This window comes from Hydra viridissima, unplaced genomic scaffold (genome assembly GCF_058129835.1).
Source record: "Hydra viridissima isolate aposymbiotic clone 2 unplaced genomic scaffold, HvirCarnegie_v1 scaffold_3, whole genome shotgun sequence".
Classification (NCBI taxonomy): Eukaryota; Metazoa; Cnidaria; class Hydrozoa; order Anthoathecata; family Hydridae; genus Hydra; species Hydra viridissima.
The window spans coordinates 20416368-20435875 of NW_028324302.1; the positions used below are offsets into that span (position 1 = coordinate 20416368).

Genomic DNA, 19508 nt, shown 5'->3' on the forward strand with positions numbered 1-19508 from the left:
AAATTAATTTAGTTAACGCGATCCGATAACCGCTCAAGTCTTTTCAAATCCTAGCCTTCTCAGACTAAATCCGGAGTATTAAATTTCAAGGACTTTTCCTGCGCCTCGCTTATTATGTCAATTAAAGTAATATTGTAAGCCCATCACAATTAAAACTTAATTATTCATTATCATAATTAGTTTAGGTACTTTCTCAGGAAGAGACAATTAATGGTTTGAAAAGTATATAGGTAAATGGCTGAATCATTCAATCCTATGACCCCTTCAATTTTTTACAAATATTTACATATTACATGCTGTATTACAAATTGTATTACATACCAAAAGTACAATTATATTTCGAAACTTCTAACACTCATGAAACTTTTTGAAATAAACTTATTTTATTGTTCAGGAAAATTAATTCTGTTGAAATTTTAGTTCATGAGTAAAAAATCGATATATCGATTTTTAGCGAAAATCGATAAATCGTAACTTTTTCTCTATTTTGACACAGAGAAGAATACCAAACCTATACAAAATAGAACTTAAGTTAAAAAACCGAATTATTAAAGCAAAAAGAACTTATGAAAAGAATTAGTTATATTTACATAAGTTATTGAGTTATATAGCAACTTGCCTAATGAAATTAACGCCATATGAATTTAATGTGATTTTGAAAAATTCTGAACTTCTCTCATCTTTTCCACTTTTCAACTACCGCGTCGAAAAATGGGAATTTTCATGACCGGGGGTATGTGGCTTGCAGTATACGGAACTTGTTTTTTTGGTCCTACTTGTAACTTTATTATTTTTTTTTTATCTTGTGTTAAAATTCTGCATCGAAATTAAAAAATTAACTGATCTTTTTCGCTGTAGCTCTTTAAACCAAAAAACTTCTGAAGCATTCGAAAGAAGACAAAATTCAGCCATATCTTCATCTAACACTGAGCTTCAGTGGAACAAGAAGAAGCTAAAATTCAATATACTTTTTTAAGCGAATATACTTTTTTTAAACGAATATACATTTTAAATCAAATACACTTGTTTAAACGAATTTTTGGCGTCTCAGAAAATCTTTTTTGCAATCACCTTTCTTAAAAATCAAGCTACTTCAATTCCATAAACGTCCTTTAGTTCAATTATTATTATTATTATTATTATTATTATTATTATTATTATTATTATTATTATTATTATTATTATTATTATTATTATTATTATTATTATTATTATTATTATTATTATTGTTATTGTTATTGTTATTATTATTGTTATTATTATCATTATTATCATTATTATTATTATTATTGTTATTATTATTATTATTATTACTATTACTATTATTATTATTATTAGTATCATCATCATCATCATCATCATCATCATCATCATCATCATCATCATTATCATCATCATCATCATCATCATCATCATCATCATCATCATCATCATCATCATCATCATCATCATCATCATCATCATCATCATCATCATCATCATCATCATCATCATCATCATCATCATCATCATCATTATTATTAGTAAAAAAATTAATGTTAAAGCTGAAAATCTATATTTCAGTATTAAGTTGTAGGGGAACCTGTTGTACCTCTGACCACTTTTTGTTTCCGGGCGTTTTTTTGCTCGACGGTTGAATCAATTTATACCATTCAAAGTTAATGTTATTCTCTTATATTTTGCGCAAAAATTATACTTTTGACTTTTTTCTCATTCAACCAATAAGTATCATTTTTGAGCGTTTTTAAAAAAGTACTCAAATAGTCAATGGTACAACATGTACGTTGTACCTTTGACCGAGGTGTGTTGTTCCTTTGACCGTAATGTTATTAATAAGTTCTTATGAATTATTTGGACTTTTAATAAGTAATCATGACATATTACAGCTTTGCTATATGTTATAAAGAAATTTCTAGCCAACCACATGTCAATAAATGCTTATATAAAACCATTTTGTAAGAAATTAAAGACACAGCCGCAGCAAGTTATAACCAAAAAACATTTTTTGATGGTCTAAAGTAAAATTTTGTTTCTTGTCACTTTTATATTACAATTTCAAGTAAAACGTTTTGTTGTAATTCAATTTATTAATTTTGCTTTGAAAAATAACTACTAACTGCAGCATTACATAAGTCTCCCTTAGTTTGGATTTTTTGATACATTTTGTTTTGTATCTAGTCTTGTACAAAGGGTCATTCATTGTCCTTGTACTTAGGGCCGTGTTTTAAAGTAACACCTACGGTCATAATCCTTATGATTTTGCTTTTTTGTTTTTTTGTAGTAAATAAAAGAAAATGACATCAATTATCAGTACTATTTCGATTTAGTCACATTTTTTTCAGTTGGATGCTATTTACATGGGACGGTTCGGGTTAAGATTGGAAACTTCAAATGTGATTGAATTGTACAAAATGTTTTTAATTAAGTTGTTACTCTCTTTTAGATAATTTAAGAGCAAAAATATATTTCTATAACTTGCTATACTTGCAATTAGAAATGAACTCATTGTACCTAAGTTTACCGATTTTAAAACCCTTTTACTTGGCGGAGTTTTATATTTTAAGTAATTATGTCGATATCAATAGGAAGTAATTTGTATGATATGATCATACAAAAAATCTGGCCCTAAGTAGATTAATATCCCCTAAATAGGTTTTTAACTTAGAAACCTCTTAAAACCCAACCAAAACTATTTTTAGTTGTCAGATTCATTTAGATTTGACCATAATGCTTTTTAGAGGAAATCTTTTAATGCAGACAATGAAAAATATGAAAATAAAATATATTATATTAAAAAACATTACTGTACAGTAAAAGATGTCAGATCAACATCAAACATAAGATACTGGCGTCTAGATGATCCATGACCAACACTTGGTGATGGAACTTTCATTATAATATCTTCAAGTTCTACATCATAAACATTGTCATCTTCTCGTATAAATTTATTGTCTCCTGATTTCTTAAGATACTTAACTTTGTAAACTAAACCAACAACTTCAATAACTTCTGCCACATAATGTCTAGAGTATTTCTTTTCACTTAACTTGACAAGTAAGAAACTTCCTGAAACAATTTCACTATTTTCTGATTCATTGTCAAGTATATTTATTCCAAAATCAATTTCATCAAAACTTTCATTAGTTAAACTTGTGTCAGAATGTTGATTAAAAATAATCTGTTTTGCCATGGATTTTATTTGTCTTGAAAAAGGTTTTTGACATTGTTCATTATTAGATTTTGAATGTAAAATAACTTTCATTTCAGGTGTATCAGTTAAAATGCGTGATTTTCCCTTACGTCTTTTTGAAATAGCTGCCTTTCTTAATTTGGCTTTTGGGTGAGGTCGTATTATTTCAGGTGAAACAATTTCCAATGTTGATGGTAAATTGCCAGGAGTGGTTTCAACCTCATTGCTATCATTAGAAATGCAAGTTTCAGTATCCACTATTGGCCTATCAGTAACAGTTGCAGCTAAGAAGTCAATATCAGTAAAAATATTTTCATTAAAGGGAAAAAACCCAGTACATTTAAAACTGTTAACAATATTAATCGGTACAAAAGCATGAGGATAAGCTTGACCAACAAGGTAAGATATATCATAAATTGTAACTGGTTTACCAGCATTTCCTGGTGATATCATCCAATTATTCATGGCATTATTATAAAATATTTTAAATGGACCAAAAACACCACGATCAAGGGGTTGCATTTTGTGGGTTGTGTGAGGATGAAATGTCATTAAAATTATGCCCGATCTTTTAGCTAATTCAATAATAGAAATGTTAACATGACTTTCATGGTTATCCATTAACAAAAGAACTGGTTTTTCTACCGAAGGTCGTACATTACTAATAAAATGCTCAAGAAACTGCAGAAAAATGACTTCATTTGACCATCCAGACTTATTAGCTGCTCCTACACTTCCAGGAGGAGCACCATTCAACATGTAGTCCTTAAATTTTGCACGCGGAAATACAAGTAATGGTGGAATGCTACTTCCAGTAGCATTAATGGCTGCAATCATTGTTACATTATTGCCTCGTTCTGCACTAGTCATACTTCCTATTTGCTTTTTGCCCTTTGGGGCTAGGATTTTTGGTGGTACATGAACTGTGGTAATTCCTGTTTCATCGCAATTCCAAATGTTTGATGGCTCAAAATGATAACGTTCTAAAACATTTCTATAATTTTTAAACACAATTCTTACAGTTTCTTTATTGAATGCAGAAGATCTACCAAGACTTGTTGGCTGCGGTTTACGTAGGGATAACTTATCATTATATCTTTTCCGAAAATCTCGTAGCCATTGTTCACCAGCACATTTATTCTTTATCCATGAAGTTTCAATTTTTTTATGGTTTGCTAAAGCATACTCATATGCAAAGAATCTGATTTGCTTTAATGTAAGCCCATAATGCATATTTGCAGCATCTGCCAAGTATTTTACCAAAATTAATTCTTCTTTTGTTGAGAATACTTTTTTTGGTTTCTTATGTGAATATGAATACTGGGTTCTTCCAGATTTTTTAAACTGCTTTAACTGATATATCAAAGTTGATTTTTTAATGTTGCAATGTCTTGCTGCTTTACTTAGACTCATTTTTTGTTGAAGAACAAAATTCACTGCATCAAACATATCCTTCTCGCAAATCTTCTTACGAAAAACACCAACCTTACTCCTTGGCATTTTAAGATTAAAACATATTAACAGAAATGATTATATATTTATTTGTTCTTACTTCCTTATTGCTGTACAGAAATCAAGTACAACTATATAATCAACTTAATTATCAAGCTGCTACAGCTGCCAACTAACTTAATTATTAAAACTGATTATCAAGCATTATAAGTACATAAAAATATACATTCCAATAATGGATTGTGTGTCAAGTGTAAAATTTACTCTTATTTATCAATAAATTAAATAAAACAATGCATAAGATATAGAAATATATAAAAATATAATTTGTTAATATTATTTTATCACTTATATTATATTTAAAACTTTCAAAATACCAGCAAGAAAGTAATAGTACGCTTTTCGCTGATTTTTACATGCAAGAGTACAGCTGTCTGATAAATTTGATGAAAAATTTCATAAAAGTGTCCTCTTTAAGTTCGCAAAAAATTAAAGCGCAGTACAAACCAGTCAAAGGTACAACGTCCTACGCTGGTCAAAGGTACATGAGATGGGTTTCTTCAACAATTATCATCTCAAACCCCATTTAGGGTTAGAAATAATTATTTAAACTTTTCCATAATAAAAAAAAGATGTTGGTTAATGTAAGTAATATCATAAATTAGCCAAACAACTATTTATGACAGTTTTGTTATTAAAATAAGATAAACATAAATATTTACTTTTTAAGAGCTAAAACTAATAATTTCTTGTGGATCAACACAATCTTCCCCAACCATGATATTTTAAGGTAAAAAGAGTCGTCATGGACTAATATTTCAAATGGCACTTCAATTTTTTGCAAAATGATAATAGTCGGCCAATATGACAGAGTGACTAAAGGTACAACGTGGTCAAAGGAACAACAGGTTCCCCTATATGTATATTATTGTGCATTAATCCGTTTAAACCAATGAAAGATTAGCATCTTCAATTAAAATCCAAAGATTTTCCATATTGAATGTGAAAATAATAGAGATGAAAATTACATTTTCAGAAAATGATTGAGGCGTATCAACTGATTGTAGCAAATAAATTAATCTGTTGCAATTAGTTGATGCGCTGCAATCTTTATCTGATATGGCGCAATTAATAGATTGCAGAAGGTTTTCTGATTGCAGAGCAAAATCAACAAAAAAAATGCAAAAACCAACAAATTTGAAGTTGGAAAACTCTCAAGCATTTTCACATCATACTTCTTATTTATATTTTATTTCGAGTATTTGTTTATTTAAAAAAATCGAAATGGTTTTTTTTTTCTTTTAATCAATCTCTATCTGTTATTTACAGTAATTGGTCCTTCCAATAAACATTTTATTATCATCTATTTATTTTTAAATACGAATAGGAAATTTATATTTACATCTAGATTTCAAAACATGATCCTTTTTGAAACGTGTGACGTATTTCTTAACCTTGTCGTAACTTACGTTAAATACACTTGAACAGCACGAGCGTGTAAAATATCGCGAACGGGTAGCAAACAGCGAATTAAAAGATTTATTCATCTTTCCGTGTTCTACCGTTGTTTTTAATTCATTCCTCCGTGGTTTCTTTAGAAAAACAAACAAAAGCTTTTATCGCTAAACTTATTTTTAAAAAAAAAAAAAAAAATTCATTTAAAGTTTAAGTGCGACCACCTTTCTTTTGCGAAACATTAAATAGTTACTAAGCTCAAAAACACGATTTTCAAGGGTACAAAACAAATAAGAATCTAAGTGGATGTGAAAAAAATACCATTGCGGACATCGAGATTATCCGTAGGTAAGAGCAAACGCACTTTTTAGTAATTATATATGTGTTTAACATTTCTATGGAAATTCCTTTCCCAGGATTAAATCAAAAACTCTTTACATCAAATTGTTTTACAGCCCTGAATGCTGTAAAATAGCGTCAACATCAAAATTGAAAGTCATAAAGTTTAGTTAATCTTCGATGAAATAATACTAATTTATATTTTTTTATTTTCATATTTATGCTCTGAGTATGCAAATGCAGGTCGGAACTAGTTTTATATGAACCACATCCTTAAAAAAGACAGCACCCTTGTCCTATGGTTAAGCACGCTCTTTACAGATGGCAAGATGTTGAAGTAGATATTTTTATTTTAGGAAATAAGAAAATTTTCTTCTTCAAGAAAGAAATTAAATTCAATTAAGCTCATTCCATTAGATAATAATTCCACAAGATGATAATTACGCAACAAATTTTTATTATAAATGTTATAAAATTAAAAAAAATTTCAATAATTTTTTAATTTTTTGCTTTTGGAAAATTTCTTTTCTATTCTTCTTTTTTTTTTTTTCTCATTTTTTATTATCATTCCAATAAGTTTTGCTTTTATAACATTTGCCTGGTAGATTTTTGTAAGTCTGTATCATTAAAAACTTTTGAAACTTATTATAACATCTGCAACTGATTGCGCTTTTTGTTTGAACGATCTCTTTAACGTTAGTTTGATCAGATTTCGATCTGAAGGATCAAAAGAAAATCATGATGGAGGACAAAAATGTGTTATATTATCCTGATAAATCAAACTGTACGCAAAAACACAAGTAATCTCAATACGATCTAAAATTTATAATAGTTCAAAAAGAACCAAAAGAAGAGCTTCCTCGAACGTCCGATTTAACGAAAAAGTTTTATTTTTGGAATAACACTCAAGTTGTTAAATAGTGAAATAACTTTTTTCTTGCATTAAAAAATTTGCGAATGTTTGGGAATGTCCTGTGGATTAATAGCCTTGAAGGTTTATAATCGAAAAATAAGTGTATATCAAATAATGCACAACACAATGAAAATTACAACCAGCTTATTGTATAATTTGCGAATCACAATCTCATTTCATTCATTTGCTTAAAATAGTATTAATAATAAAAAAACAGGTCACCTGCTTCTTATCTTTAAAAAAAAAAGGATCCCTGATGTGTTCCTGGAGGAAATGTTAGTTTTTGAAAGTAAATAATATTTGTTGACATAACATTAACTTTCTACTCATATTTATTAAACCATTAGATTATTACATGTCGACTTTATTTATTGAAGGCAGATTATCACATTTATCTTTTACTACTTATTTTTGATTTTGATACGATTATGTAAACAGAACACAACCTTGACTCAGCATTGACGGCAGAAGAGTGTTGAAGATACTTTTTGAAGAGAAATGAGAATGTAACAAAATAAAAATTTTTCACTTTCTTTTTAAAACTCATTATTAACTGTTCATTATTAAATGAGTTCTTTCCGCATTTATCAATTTTCAATTTGTCAGAATATTCAATTTGTGTTTTTGTTTAACAAAAAGAATGGAAAGCAGATGCATGCAATTTTTTGCAAATGAAAAATAGATGAACAGGAATAAACAAGCATCTTCCAACGTACGAAGAAGGACAAACTGCCCCTAAGATTCTGACAATCATTACGCTTTTAAAATAAAACTTAGGATGCATGAGAAACATAAAGGTTTTAGGTTAGGATCAGAAACATAAAATGTGAAAGTAAAAATTTGTCGTAATCATTAAAGTTAAAATTATTTATTTGTAATTTGTTTTAACTTTATTGATTACGTTAATCATAACTTTAGAATGAGTGACATTTATAAATTTCCTAATAACGGAGTCTATTATGACATAAAAGGAAAGACAAAGGAAGCTAGAGATTCACTTAACTGAGCAAAGATAAAAATAAGTTCCGATCATTTCTGTGATATTTTCGGTATGCGAGTTTGACAATGCAGAGAACAGATTTCATTTAACGATTTTGATTATTTTTAAAATTGCTTTAATTTCTTCATTTTTAGTCTCAAAAATCAAATATGAAAGTTTAAGCACTTAAAGTTTAGACACCCAAAAGTTAAACGCCCAAAAGTTAAACGTCCAAAAAGCAGGCTAACAAAATACTGTCAGTTTACAAGTTTTACAGAGTTGTAATTTTAAAATCTGAAGTATATACCAGGATTACAATGATAATAGAGAACTTACGCATAAAGGCATTAGCAATATTTTTAATTTCTAAACTTTTAATGTACAACTCGTTGAATAAAAAAACAATGAAAGATGATAACATTTTATATGCATTTTTATTGATGCAGAAAATCTTTTAAAGAAATTTAACCACTTCGTGTAAAGTTTAAACGACGTTAAAAAATAAATAGAAGTTTTAAAACTTTCTTGTATAATCCTATCTTCTTGTAAAGAAAATTTAACGCCGCATAAAATAAAGAAGGGAACAATCAAAATTAATCGCCTTGTAATCGCTTGTTTACGATTACAAAGCCTGAGGAAGAATGAAGCTAATAAATGTGTTCCAAATCGCTGCAATTTATTAAAAGGTGGTTTTAAGCAAATTGCTTGCATTTCATCACATGTACAACTTTGTTTATTGTACTTTTTTCAAAAATCGCAATAAGTCGTTTGTTCATTTTTTATGCTAATAAATCAAATTGTTAAAAATAAATTTGGACTTTTTCTGTTTAGAAAGAAACGATGGAAAAAAGGACTTTGATAAAATTTAATAAAAAAAAGGTTTTGTTGGGTTGATTACATTAAAAAAAAAAAAATTTATATTACATTTTAGGAAACATTACTTTTTGTAGCTGTCAGAAAGAAAGAATGGATTCCTTAAAAGTGGCTGCAGAAAAAATAAAAAAGAGTCCACAAATGATGAGGAAGAAGCTAGATAATGCTTTAAACCGAGAGCGTAAGTTTACAAATCTTTAAAAAAACAATTTCTGTACACCATTTTTGTTTACCAGTTTTGTTTACATTTATACGAGAGAATTGAAAAATATTTCGTTTAATATTTTGTAGAATATGCGCTATTATCTAAATATTAATAAAAAAATCTAATCATACGTTAAAGATTATCGGAATGTTGTTTTTAAAATCAATCCATTTTAAAGTCAAATAAGTACGAAAACAAAATTATTACTTTTTGATTTTCGTATTTGTGTTAAAACATTTTAAGATGGTTGGGAATGATAAAATTACGTCACTTTAATCACTAAAGTTTTGAAAAGATTTGCTTATAATAAAAAAACAAAAGCAAACTTTTAAAATCATGATAGTCCCCTTGAGCAAGTTCCTAGTGATCTAACTGGTCCGTTTGTAAACTCCGCACACCGGAGAGTCCATTAAATGTTACAATTTATTTTCACTCTTTTACAGCTTTAATATGATAGGGGTGAGTGTGTGGGTAGTGATTGGGACTGTGATGTCTTAGTTAGTATTGGTCGTGACTTAAGTTTCTTAAGGCTGTTTACTGTTAAGGAAATCTAAAATCACAAGTAATTTTATTTTCTTATTTACTTGCAGTCTTATAAAAGTGACAAAATTTCTAAGACAAACAAAAATTGCCAAACTATTTAAAATTAATTAGGCTTTAATGCAATTATTCTTTTTTCATGCAACGTGCAAAAAAAAAAAATTAGACTAAAACTTTACATTTAAAATATAATTATAATTATAATAATTGTTTAACGAAGGAAACAGAATTACTAAATAATAAAAAGTTGTATGTACATACACTGTATGCTTATAGTTTAACATTCAGTGCTATTGATCCTTTCATAAACATTCTGCTCGATAAATTTCTTTATCATAGTTCTAAGTTAGGTTTGACTTTGGGTTTTTGTTGACAAACTTTGCTGTTCTGCTAAATCAAATGCTTGCCATATAAAATGTGAACAAATTTTAAAGAAATAGGTGTCAAAAAGTTAGCCATAACTACTTAATGCCAAACATTTAACAAAGTTAGAGCTGATTTGCTAACTTTATTGTTCTTTCATTCAATTTAATTGTCTTACTAAATCGAAAACAATGGTTCACATACCGTTTTTTCTTAAGGATTTGTATGTTTAGTTTAGCAGTGTTAATGTATAAACCTACCTTCTTTTTTCAAACGAACATAACTATCTCAAAATTTAGATTCTGTTTATGCTTGCCTAATCTTTAATGATTTTTATTTAAAAAACTTTTTTTAGTCTTCCACCACTAGTTTTCTTATAACTTTAAATATAAAATTGTATTTATCTAAGAAATTTAAAAAATACACCAACCTCTTCCCCTCCTTCCCCTCCTTCCCCTCTTCACCTCCTTTTCTGATAAAATAAGCAGTTGTGAACTTTAAGAGTTTGCTTCTAAATTTATCAATGATAATATTATTTTTTGTGCTAAATATGCACTTCTTTCCTTTAAAAGAAAGAGTCTAAAGATCTAAACATTATTTTTTATGCTTGCTTACACCTTTTAAAAGTTAAACATAAACTCATGAAGATATTTTTTGCATTATTTTTCCAAATACTGTTATATTATTTTGCTATGAGAGCAAATTTTTTACATAATACAGAAGATAACAGTAAAGTATAATAATTTATTCAGGATTAAATGAAGACTGGATTCTTAACCGAGAAAACGTTTTGAATGGAGTTACGTTTAATATGAAGGTATGCAGCTTTAATATTCTTACGCCCCCCCCCCCCCCCATACACACAAAATTCCTGAAATGTATGAGTGTTCCAGAAAAACCACATTTCTAAAAATCCCTAATATTCCGCACTGCATGTGCTACCAGCATTTAATAAGATGATAAAAATCCAAAAGTTGGTTTATTTGAAAGTTTGTTAAACTTCCCTAAAATTGGTTGAAGTTTGTTGAATTTGTTGGATTTTGAGCATTTTTACAAATATTTGCCGTGTTTCTTCTTACAAGAAAGGTGGGGGATTTGAAAATGGTTTAGATAATTCTCAGTACCCCTTTACTACCGTATAGACCTTCAAAAATAGAACATCGGACCATAAATATCGATTTTAGTTCATAAAATTATGATTTTTTGCAGTTTAAAGTGAACACTAAATAATACGAAGTACACATTGCGTTCACTTGTACTTTGTTTACTTCAAAACAAAATAATTGCGAAACAATGTGGAAAGCTCTTTGAAATGTCTCCTACAAAAAAGCAAGATTATATCAAGCCACATATTGAATCAGTTTATACATTTTTAAAACAGGAATTTGTACAGCGGATTCAACATGATATGCATAATAAAGCCTCTGAAGAACTGCCCTTTTTCAGGCTCCCTGATGTTGCCTAATAAAGATCAAGCTGCACATATTCTACAAAGACTTTTATGGAAAGAAGAATCCCAGTATGAAAACCACTAAAATTTGCACTCTGGCAGCTGAGATTATTACAAGGTAAGCTTAACAATACTAATAACCCATGTAAAATGATACTTTTTGATTGATTTTGAAATGATTTTTAGAAATGTGGTTATTTTGGAACACCCTACTAAGATAAAAGATTTTTTAAAAATTTCCAACATTTTTCTAAAAACACAGTTCTAGGGGTGAAAATAGTTTTTTTTAAAATTTCGGAGCCTAAAAATAAAACCAAATGTCATCTTGAAATGACCAAGTAAATGTTTGGGACAATATAGGTTACTCCTTGAACTTAATAAGAGTAATTCTCTACTGATTTTTTGACCATGTTTCAAGAAACAATTAGTCATTATGGCACAAAATATATTCCTGACTCAAGAGAAATGTAAAAATTGCACAATTTTGCTGCCATGATGACACATTTAAGTTTATAAAAAATCATAGAATGAAACGCTTCTGGTATGTGTGATTGTGATATAAAGCTTTTGGTTGTTTATTTGAAGCAGGTTCAGCAGGTAGCATAATGTTCTTCCAAATGAAAGTTTGTACAAATGATCTGGGATGAATTTTTTTACATTGGGTGCATGAATTCATGCTGTATGTAATTGTAAGGCTGCCTGCACCACAAATGGCTTTTCTGTGCCCCCATATCCATTGCAAAGAGGTTTTTTAATTAATTCATTCTTTTTCAAAAATAATAGTTTAATCAGATTTTTCAAAATTCTTTAATAAAAAATTAAGAATTAAAAAAAAAAATTATCTTTAAAAAAAAAATTAAAAATTTTACACTGGTGAACAAAAAAAAAACTTTTTCAAATATGTCAATAGTTTTTTCTATCACATTGAGTATTTTATCTGTGGGCATTTTAATTTTTACCTATGTATACCCAACCTGTTGTTACATGTTTCTGCCCTTTTGGCATGTTTACAAGAAGTTTGAGATAGCGCCTAATTCAACCCACCAACAGAATTTTAGTAGTCAACAGATCAGAGCGTATCTCAACTGACATTAGGTTGAGTAGTCAAAAGAACACTTATGAGTACTCCTCCACTACCAATCCCAAAAACATTGGAGTTATTACTCATATTGGATTACAATTATCATTACTGCACTCAGTTTAATATAATGGGATTAATATGAAGAAATACAATTTTTGTTACATTTGTGGGAGTTTTATAGTACCAATTCAAAGAATAAACATTAGTGACTTACTTACTTAGCTTACTTTGAGATTAAACTGGGTGATCAGGTTAAATTGTGAGCCCTGCATAATGTATGTAAACCAAGTGTTTTGAAAATTTACGTCAATAGACAAAGGGCACAAAAAAAAAAGAAAATCATTTGGCATCCTTAAGATATGGCAGGAGCCAAAAAACTATGGAGAAGATTTTTACTTCTGGTTATACGAAAAAAATGAGACAAAATATAAGTTATCTGAATCTGGCTTCAGCAATTCATCCAATGCTTAGGTCAGATGAAATACTAATGCCTAATTTCAAGGAACTTCCTTCACTGGAAGATGTAAACTAAGTGTATCAGATGCAAACCATCAATAGCCATCTCATGAGCTTCCTGCTAATCTTGGTGATGAAAATGACTAGTATGGTAAGGTTTTCATCAAGATTTGAAAGTGATGGAGAATAGATATCAAGGAAAATGGGACACACACATGATGGCAGACTACTGTTGGGGTATTCAATGAGTGTTTGAACGTAACAGTCAAGATGCAAGCGGAAATTTGTTCTATGAATATGTCACATTTATATGTCTTTATGTAAAAAAATGTAATGCTATCCTGTATTTCATTGTTCATCTCAATTCAATTGACTGTGTAACTTATGTTTTGAACCTATTTCATTTGTTAATGTATCCTGAGAAGTCAATAAATTTTTCTTTTTTCTTTTATCCATAAAACAAGAATATGCTGTAAAATAAAAAGTTGATGTAATAAACAAAAAGGAAGCTAGATTTGGAACTAGCACATTGAATTTAGTAAAAAAAAACAACCATTAAAGTCAGCAAAAATTGTGTTGACCAGTGTTATTTAATGGGTGATTCATAAGTTATCAGACAAAGTAAAAACTTTAACATTTATAGTTAAAAAGCTATTACATTTTTTTTTCTAAAATAAAGTTTTTCTATTTTTGAATAAAACTCATTACTTTCACTCATGAAAGCATCATCTGCAGTAGATCTCAATATTGTTTTGACACCTTTCACAAGCAACTGTGAATTCAAATCAATTTCTTTTTAACTTAATGCAATCAATGAAGATTGTTCTGTTGAAGCTTGCCAATCTCCCTCATAAACCTTTTGAATCAAATGAGGCACCTTTGGTAGGTTGGATTCCTTATCAACATAACTCATACATTTATCCTTTATCAACATGATTCATACATTCGTCCTTCATCAATTTAATTCATATATTCATTCTTTATCAACAATTCATACATTCATCCTTCATCAACACAATTCATATATTCATCCTTCCAATTTTGAGAATCTTTAAAGTAATGAGAACTTGCTAAATCTGTGTTACATAAATAGTTAAAGTCACTATGATAATAGTAAATGAATAAAAGAAGTCATTTTTCTAAGCATTCGTTAATATAGATTGATGTATTGATTGCTACAGCCTTAAAAGTATGAAACAATGGTTTGGATATCTCATGGTAAGATACAGCTATCCCCATTAATCTACACTTTCTGGGTATGTTTCTTTGATGTCTGCATATTATCTAGAATTTCCAGGCATTGTTCACTTTGTGCACATTGTGCACAAAATCACTTCTGGTCATTGTCATCAATGACCAGAAGTGATTTTGTATCATAGAGCTGGTTAACAAGTTTTCTTTGCTAATAATTTTTGTTCAATTTTTATATTTAGGAGTCTTTAGTTGTTTACTGTATTGAATAATCATTTTTTTAAACTGATGACCAATTGTCAATTTTTGCTGAATTTAAGACCTAATTTTACTGACTCCTTTTTAATTGTTGACAAGTCTCTTTAGTTTGGCTTACTCTGTATGTGTAGGGTAGCCCTGAAAAATTGATGATTGAAAGCATCTTATGGCACCAAAAATGTGTACAAAACTTTTGTATGAGTGTGTGTGCATCAGTATTATCTTATTTTTGTTGCATGTGTGCACCAGTATAACATTACTTTTGTTGTGCAGTTGTTAGGACAACTTCCTACAAATAATCCTCAAGGTCAAGGATGTACAGATGAGGGTGTTGAAAAACTTGTTCAGAGACATAAGCAGGTAGAGTTTAAATCTCTTCTTGTCTGATAATAGTTCTTGTTACCTGACTTCATTATTGTAGCTTTTGTGTGAACAACCAAAAAATATTTTGTTTGAAGAAAAAAATCTTGTCATTAGAATCAGAAGAGTGAGAAGTTGCGAAAAGTGGCCATGACTGTGGACAGTAGAAATATTATCATAAGAGATATATTGACAAAAGTAAGTTATCTTACTTCTATTTTTTTTTTGCAACAAAAATTACAATTTCTCTTTTTGGTGAAGAAGAATGTATAATTACCAGATGGTTTAAAGCTACTGAAATCAACTAGCAGATTTAGGATTCCGAGTGATTAAATCATGGAATTTTGATGAATCTGGATTAAGAGCATAGCCTAGAGCATAGGAAGCAGATTGATCATGCAACTTGAACCAGCATCAGACATTATTTGGCAGTTACTAAAGCTGAGTTTCATCTGCTTTGAATGTTTTAAAGCATTTTATTACATTTTAATATTTGACTTAAATGCTGATGCTTTTTGCATAAAAAGTTGTTGTGGCTTTGTGAACTCAAAATAAGTAAATAAATATGGTTTAATTTAAGGTTCTTCAATATGTCTGAGGAAAAACAAAATCTGATGAAAAGTTAAAATCATTAGATAAACTATTTTTTAAAATGTTTATTTTGTTTTTTCTAGGAAATGATCGAAAATTTTCCGATTCACCGGTAGGTCAATCAGTTGCAAAATTAATTAATTAATTTTGAGTTTAAATGATGAGATTTATTTATAATTTGTTACAACTATCATAATTTTAGTATTACATTATAGTTATCATTATATATTTTTTCACTTTAATAGATATTACTTCATTAGATAAGCATCAGCATTTGGTTTTTCAGTTTTTAACAAATAATAACAAATAATAGCCAACTTCTATATGAAACTTTTAAGATAAATCAACTTTTCTAAAGTTGATTAATATAAAGCTCTTTATGCATTTTTTAAATGCTTTTACACATAAAACAGAAAAAAACAGAAAAAAACATAAATTTGTTATTTGAAACTTGTAATAAATTTAAGTGAAACAATTTTAATTTGATGGTCTTAAAGATAACTTTAAGTTGACATTATATATATATATATATATATATATATATATATATATATATATATATATATATATATATATATATATATATATATATATATATATATATATATATATATATATATATATATATATATACACATATACATATAACACTTAAGTTGAGGTACAAATGGTAACTCAAATTAGTGTTGTTATTTATATTTAAATGTTATATATTTTTTATTAGCACTTTAATGTCAACTTAAAGTTACTTAAAACAAGTAATTAGTTTCTAGTTAAAAATGTCCATTTACAAAAACTTCAGTTATAAATTAAGATTGTAACAGGAAATTATAATAATAATTAATTTACAACCACTACCCAGTAGGCACACTACGTTGAAACAATGTTGAAATAAAGTTGATCAACATTGATCAACGTTATTTCGACGTTGTTTCAACGTCGTGTGCCCGCTAGGTATATAATCTTTATAAAAAATTTGTAATCAAATATTAAAATTAATTGGTTGTAAATTTATTATAAAGATTATATAGTGGTTGTAAATTAATTTTTTAAGGTTTAATTTTTTTTTAAATTTTTTTGTTAGAGTTTCATATTGTACTGCAGATCCAAAATATCATAAAGTTTTTGCTATGGTTGCAAGACAAAAAGCCTCGAAAGAACTTCTCATCTATGCTTTTCTCACTAATCGAAAGTCTATGGTAAGTTATACATGTCTACATTTACATATGTATGTGTGTGTGTCTGTGCATTAAGTGTAATAAGCGTGTTAGGAATGTAAAAGGTACAAAGTCAGATGAAAAAAAATTATTTTTCAGGCAGAAGCGATCTCTTTGACTGTGGCTCAAGGCTTCACAATGGCATTTGAAGAGTGGGAAGTAATTTTTTTACTTTTCTTTTCAAATTAAAAATCCTAAATATTTTCTGTATTACAACTATCCTAAATAATTTAGGAAAAAATGAAATTGCGTAAAAATGAGATTGAAACAGCTCAGGATATAGAGGCTCATGAAATATATAAGAGTCTTGGTCAAACACAGGAGTTTGATGATGAGAGCAAAATATCAGAAGAAACAGAAAAAAATTCTTCAAACACCAGTAACAGTTTTCGTTTTTCGAGTACAGAAGTGGCAAGTTTAATATACTTTTTTTATATAACACTGAAATTCATTTTAGATTGTCATCCATTTTTTAGAGTTCACAATTTTAATCTCTTGCTGTTTCCTTGTAGACTGTTGATTCTGTTCAAGAAGATTGTTTCGATGTAGAAGATGGCTTTCTATTGTAAGTATTTCTTTTGGACTTTTTCAAAACAAATGTTTTAAATGTAATTCCTTTTGTTTGTCGGCTTGTGTAGGCAAGTCAAGAACTTTTGTTTGTTGGCTTGTGTAGGCAAGTCAAGAACTTTTATTTGTTGGTTTGTGTAGGCTAGCCAAGTCAAGAACTAAAGAGTTGGACACCGGCTTTGTTCGAAAAGATCTGTTCAAGGGTGACTTAAAAGATTTTCTTGCTGTAAACAACACGTATCATGATCTTGCTCGTGCAGCATCGACAGAAGACCTTTTTTCAATATCTACAGATGAAGATTTTTTTGGTTCTCCCAAAGCTCACCCAGCTTCTGAGCCAAAATCTAACGTTGGTGACTTGATAACATTTTGAAACGAGCATATATATATCTTAGACATTTATAATAGCCAACATCTTTCACAGGTTGTCTTTTCATTTGCGATAATTTTAAAATGTGGAGAGAAAGTTGGGAAATCTCGCCAAAAAGTGAAAAAAACTTAAAAATTTAACTTCTTAGTTTTAAAACAAGTTTGTAAACATCTTTGTTTTATGGAAATTGGTCACTTTGAAGTCATGAGATAAAAGTATCCACTAAAACATCGCTGTTAGCACGAACTTTTTATTTGTACATAAAAAGCGTTGAAGTTTTGTAAAAACCTTCCAGAATTTGGGTTTTGAGGTTTAAATAAAAGTTGAACGGTTGTTGTGCTTGTTTATGAAAATTTTTTTAGATTATCATCACTTCAAATTGAAACAACTGTCAACATAGATTCTGTTTTGGGCAACGTTTAAATATTAAGTCCCACTTTGTTCTATTGTACGCTATACAAAAAACACGTTATATCTAGTTTCGCTCTTGTTTTGTAACATGTTTAAAGTTAGCAATCGAAAAATGAAATTCGAATTATCTTCGTACATCACTGAGATAGAATCAGAACAGCAGCCTACAAATGGAATGAAGATTTATTTTATACTCAAAATTACATTTTCAACAAAAAACTTAAAAGATTTTAAAAAGTCTTAAGAAATGTGTGATCTCTACAAGGTCATCGTCACTATTTTTCCTCGTTATCTTTCTCATAGACTTTTTCTAATTAAAACCAATTTAGTGGTGCTAATGGAGACGAAGAATCCAATTTTGTAATTATTTCCGAAATTGGGTGTCAAAGTTCGTTGACTTTTATTTCATAACTTATTAGTTTCAAATAATTACGAATATTAAGTTGAGATCTTACTCACTGTTGATGAATGTTAAAAAGAAAAACGTAGAATTTTTAAAAAGAATGCGTTCAATTAGAAGATTTTCGTTATTTCTTCAAGAAATTTTTTTTTATCAAGGAATTTCTTTTCAAGATTTTCGTTATTTTCATGTGCGCTTTGTACAACATGAAAATTATTTTTGATGAGAAATGTTATTCCCACTTTATGTTCACTTTTTCAATTTTAGTTGCATGTTTAGTTTTAAGTTACATCCAATGAATCTGATGCAGGAAGATGTTTGTTGAGCAACATGCCTCCCTTATGAATTTTTATTTATATAAAATGACCGTAACATCTCAATGGTATAAACCAAAATTTTTGAGAAGAAATTATAAAAGATGAAAACTTGTTTCTTTTTTTCGGAACAAGTAAATTTAATTCTGAATAGAGAATCTTCACCATCATAATTTTTTCTATAAAACTGCCATTTTAGTTTAGAAAAATTTAGATTTAGTCTCGATAGTTCAAGTTGATTTAGTCTCGATAGTTCAAGTTGATTTTTTCTAAAAATAATTTATTTTTTTTTATTAGGATGAGAATTTTAAATTTTGCCAAGGAATAAATAAATTCTTTAAAATAATTTTTTAGATAGAGCAGAAAATTTTCTTGAATGCCACAAGGCGCCACACTTTTTAAAGATTTTTTGTTTGTTTTAGCGTTAAATTCAAAAGAAATAAAATTGCTAAATCATTCACTTTTTTTTTTCTTTTAGTTTTACCCCCGTTGACTAGCTTTGTTTATGCAAACAAGAGAGAAATTTTAGCCTA

General features: G+C 28.6%; 1 protein-coding gene and 1 long non-coding RNA gene across 6 annotated transcripts; one reads left to right on the forward strand and one right to left on the reverse strand.

The window, feature by feature from the left end:
* Positions 1 to 831: 831 nt before the first annotated feature.
* LOC149891377 (uncharacterized) lies at positions 832 to 6156 on the reverse strand. Its single transcript, XR_016450645.1, has 2 exons — positions 6045 to 6156; positions 832 to 952 (listed from the first exon to the last, which is right to left on the reverse strand). It is a non-coding gene; the product is annotated as an uncharacterized LOC149891377 (long non-coding RNA).
* A 62-nt stretch (positions 6157 to 6218) lies between these two features.
* Positions 6219 to 18197, forward strand: LOC149891378 (low density lipoprotein receptor adapter protein 1-like). 5 transcript variants are annotated; one of them, XM_090081508.1, is made up of 11 exons: positions 6219 to 6445; positions 9260 to 9382; positions 11062 to 11126; positions 15019 to 15105; positions 15223 to 15303; positions 15780 to 15808; positions 16781 to 16895; positions 17013 to 17072; positions 17148 to 17324; positions 17426 to 17478; positions 17622 to 18197. In XM_090081508.1, exons 2-11 carry the CDS (start codon positions 9295 to 9297, stop codon positions 17851 to 17853), a joined length of 987 nt encoding a protein of 328 aa, XP_089937634.1. In that variant the 5' UTR covers positions 6219 to 6445; positions 9260 to 9294; the 3' UTR covers positions 17854 to 18197. The 5 variants fall into 5 exon arrangements, with proteins under 5 accessions (XP_089937634.1, XP_089937636.1, XP_089937635.1 ...); XM_090081510.1 differs by lacking the exon at positions 6219 to 6445 and adding an exon at positions 7705 to 7855; XM_090081509.1 differs by lacking the exon at positions 6219 to 6445 and adding an exon at positions 8736 to 9014.
* Positions 18198 to 19508: the final 1311 nt, after the last annotated feature.

Bases quoted from the DNA above. Each gene is read 5' to 3' on its own strand.
- LOC149891378 (XM_090081508.1), top strand. From the start codon at position 9,295: ATGGATTCCTTAAAAGTGGCTGCAGAAAAAATAAAAAAGAGTCCACAA. The intron at 15,106-15,222 runs GTAGAGTTTAAA...TCTTGTCATTAG, and splicing joins TTGTTCAGAGACATAAGCAG to AATCAGAAGAGTGAGAAGTT. The intron at 15,809-16,780 runs GTAGGTCAATCA...TTTTTTTGTTAG, and splicing joins GAAAATTTTCCGATTCACCG to AGTTTCATATTGTACTGCAG.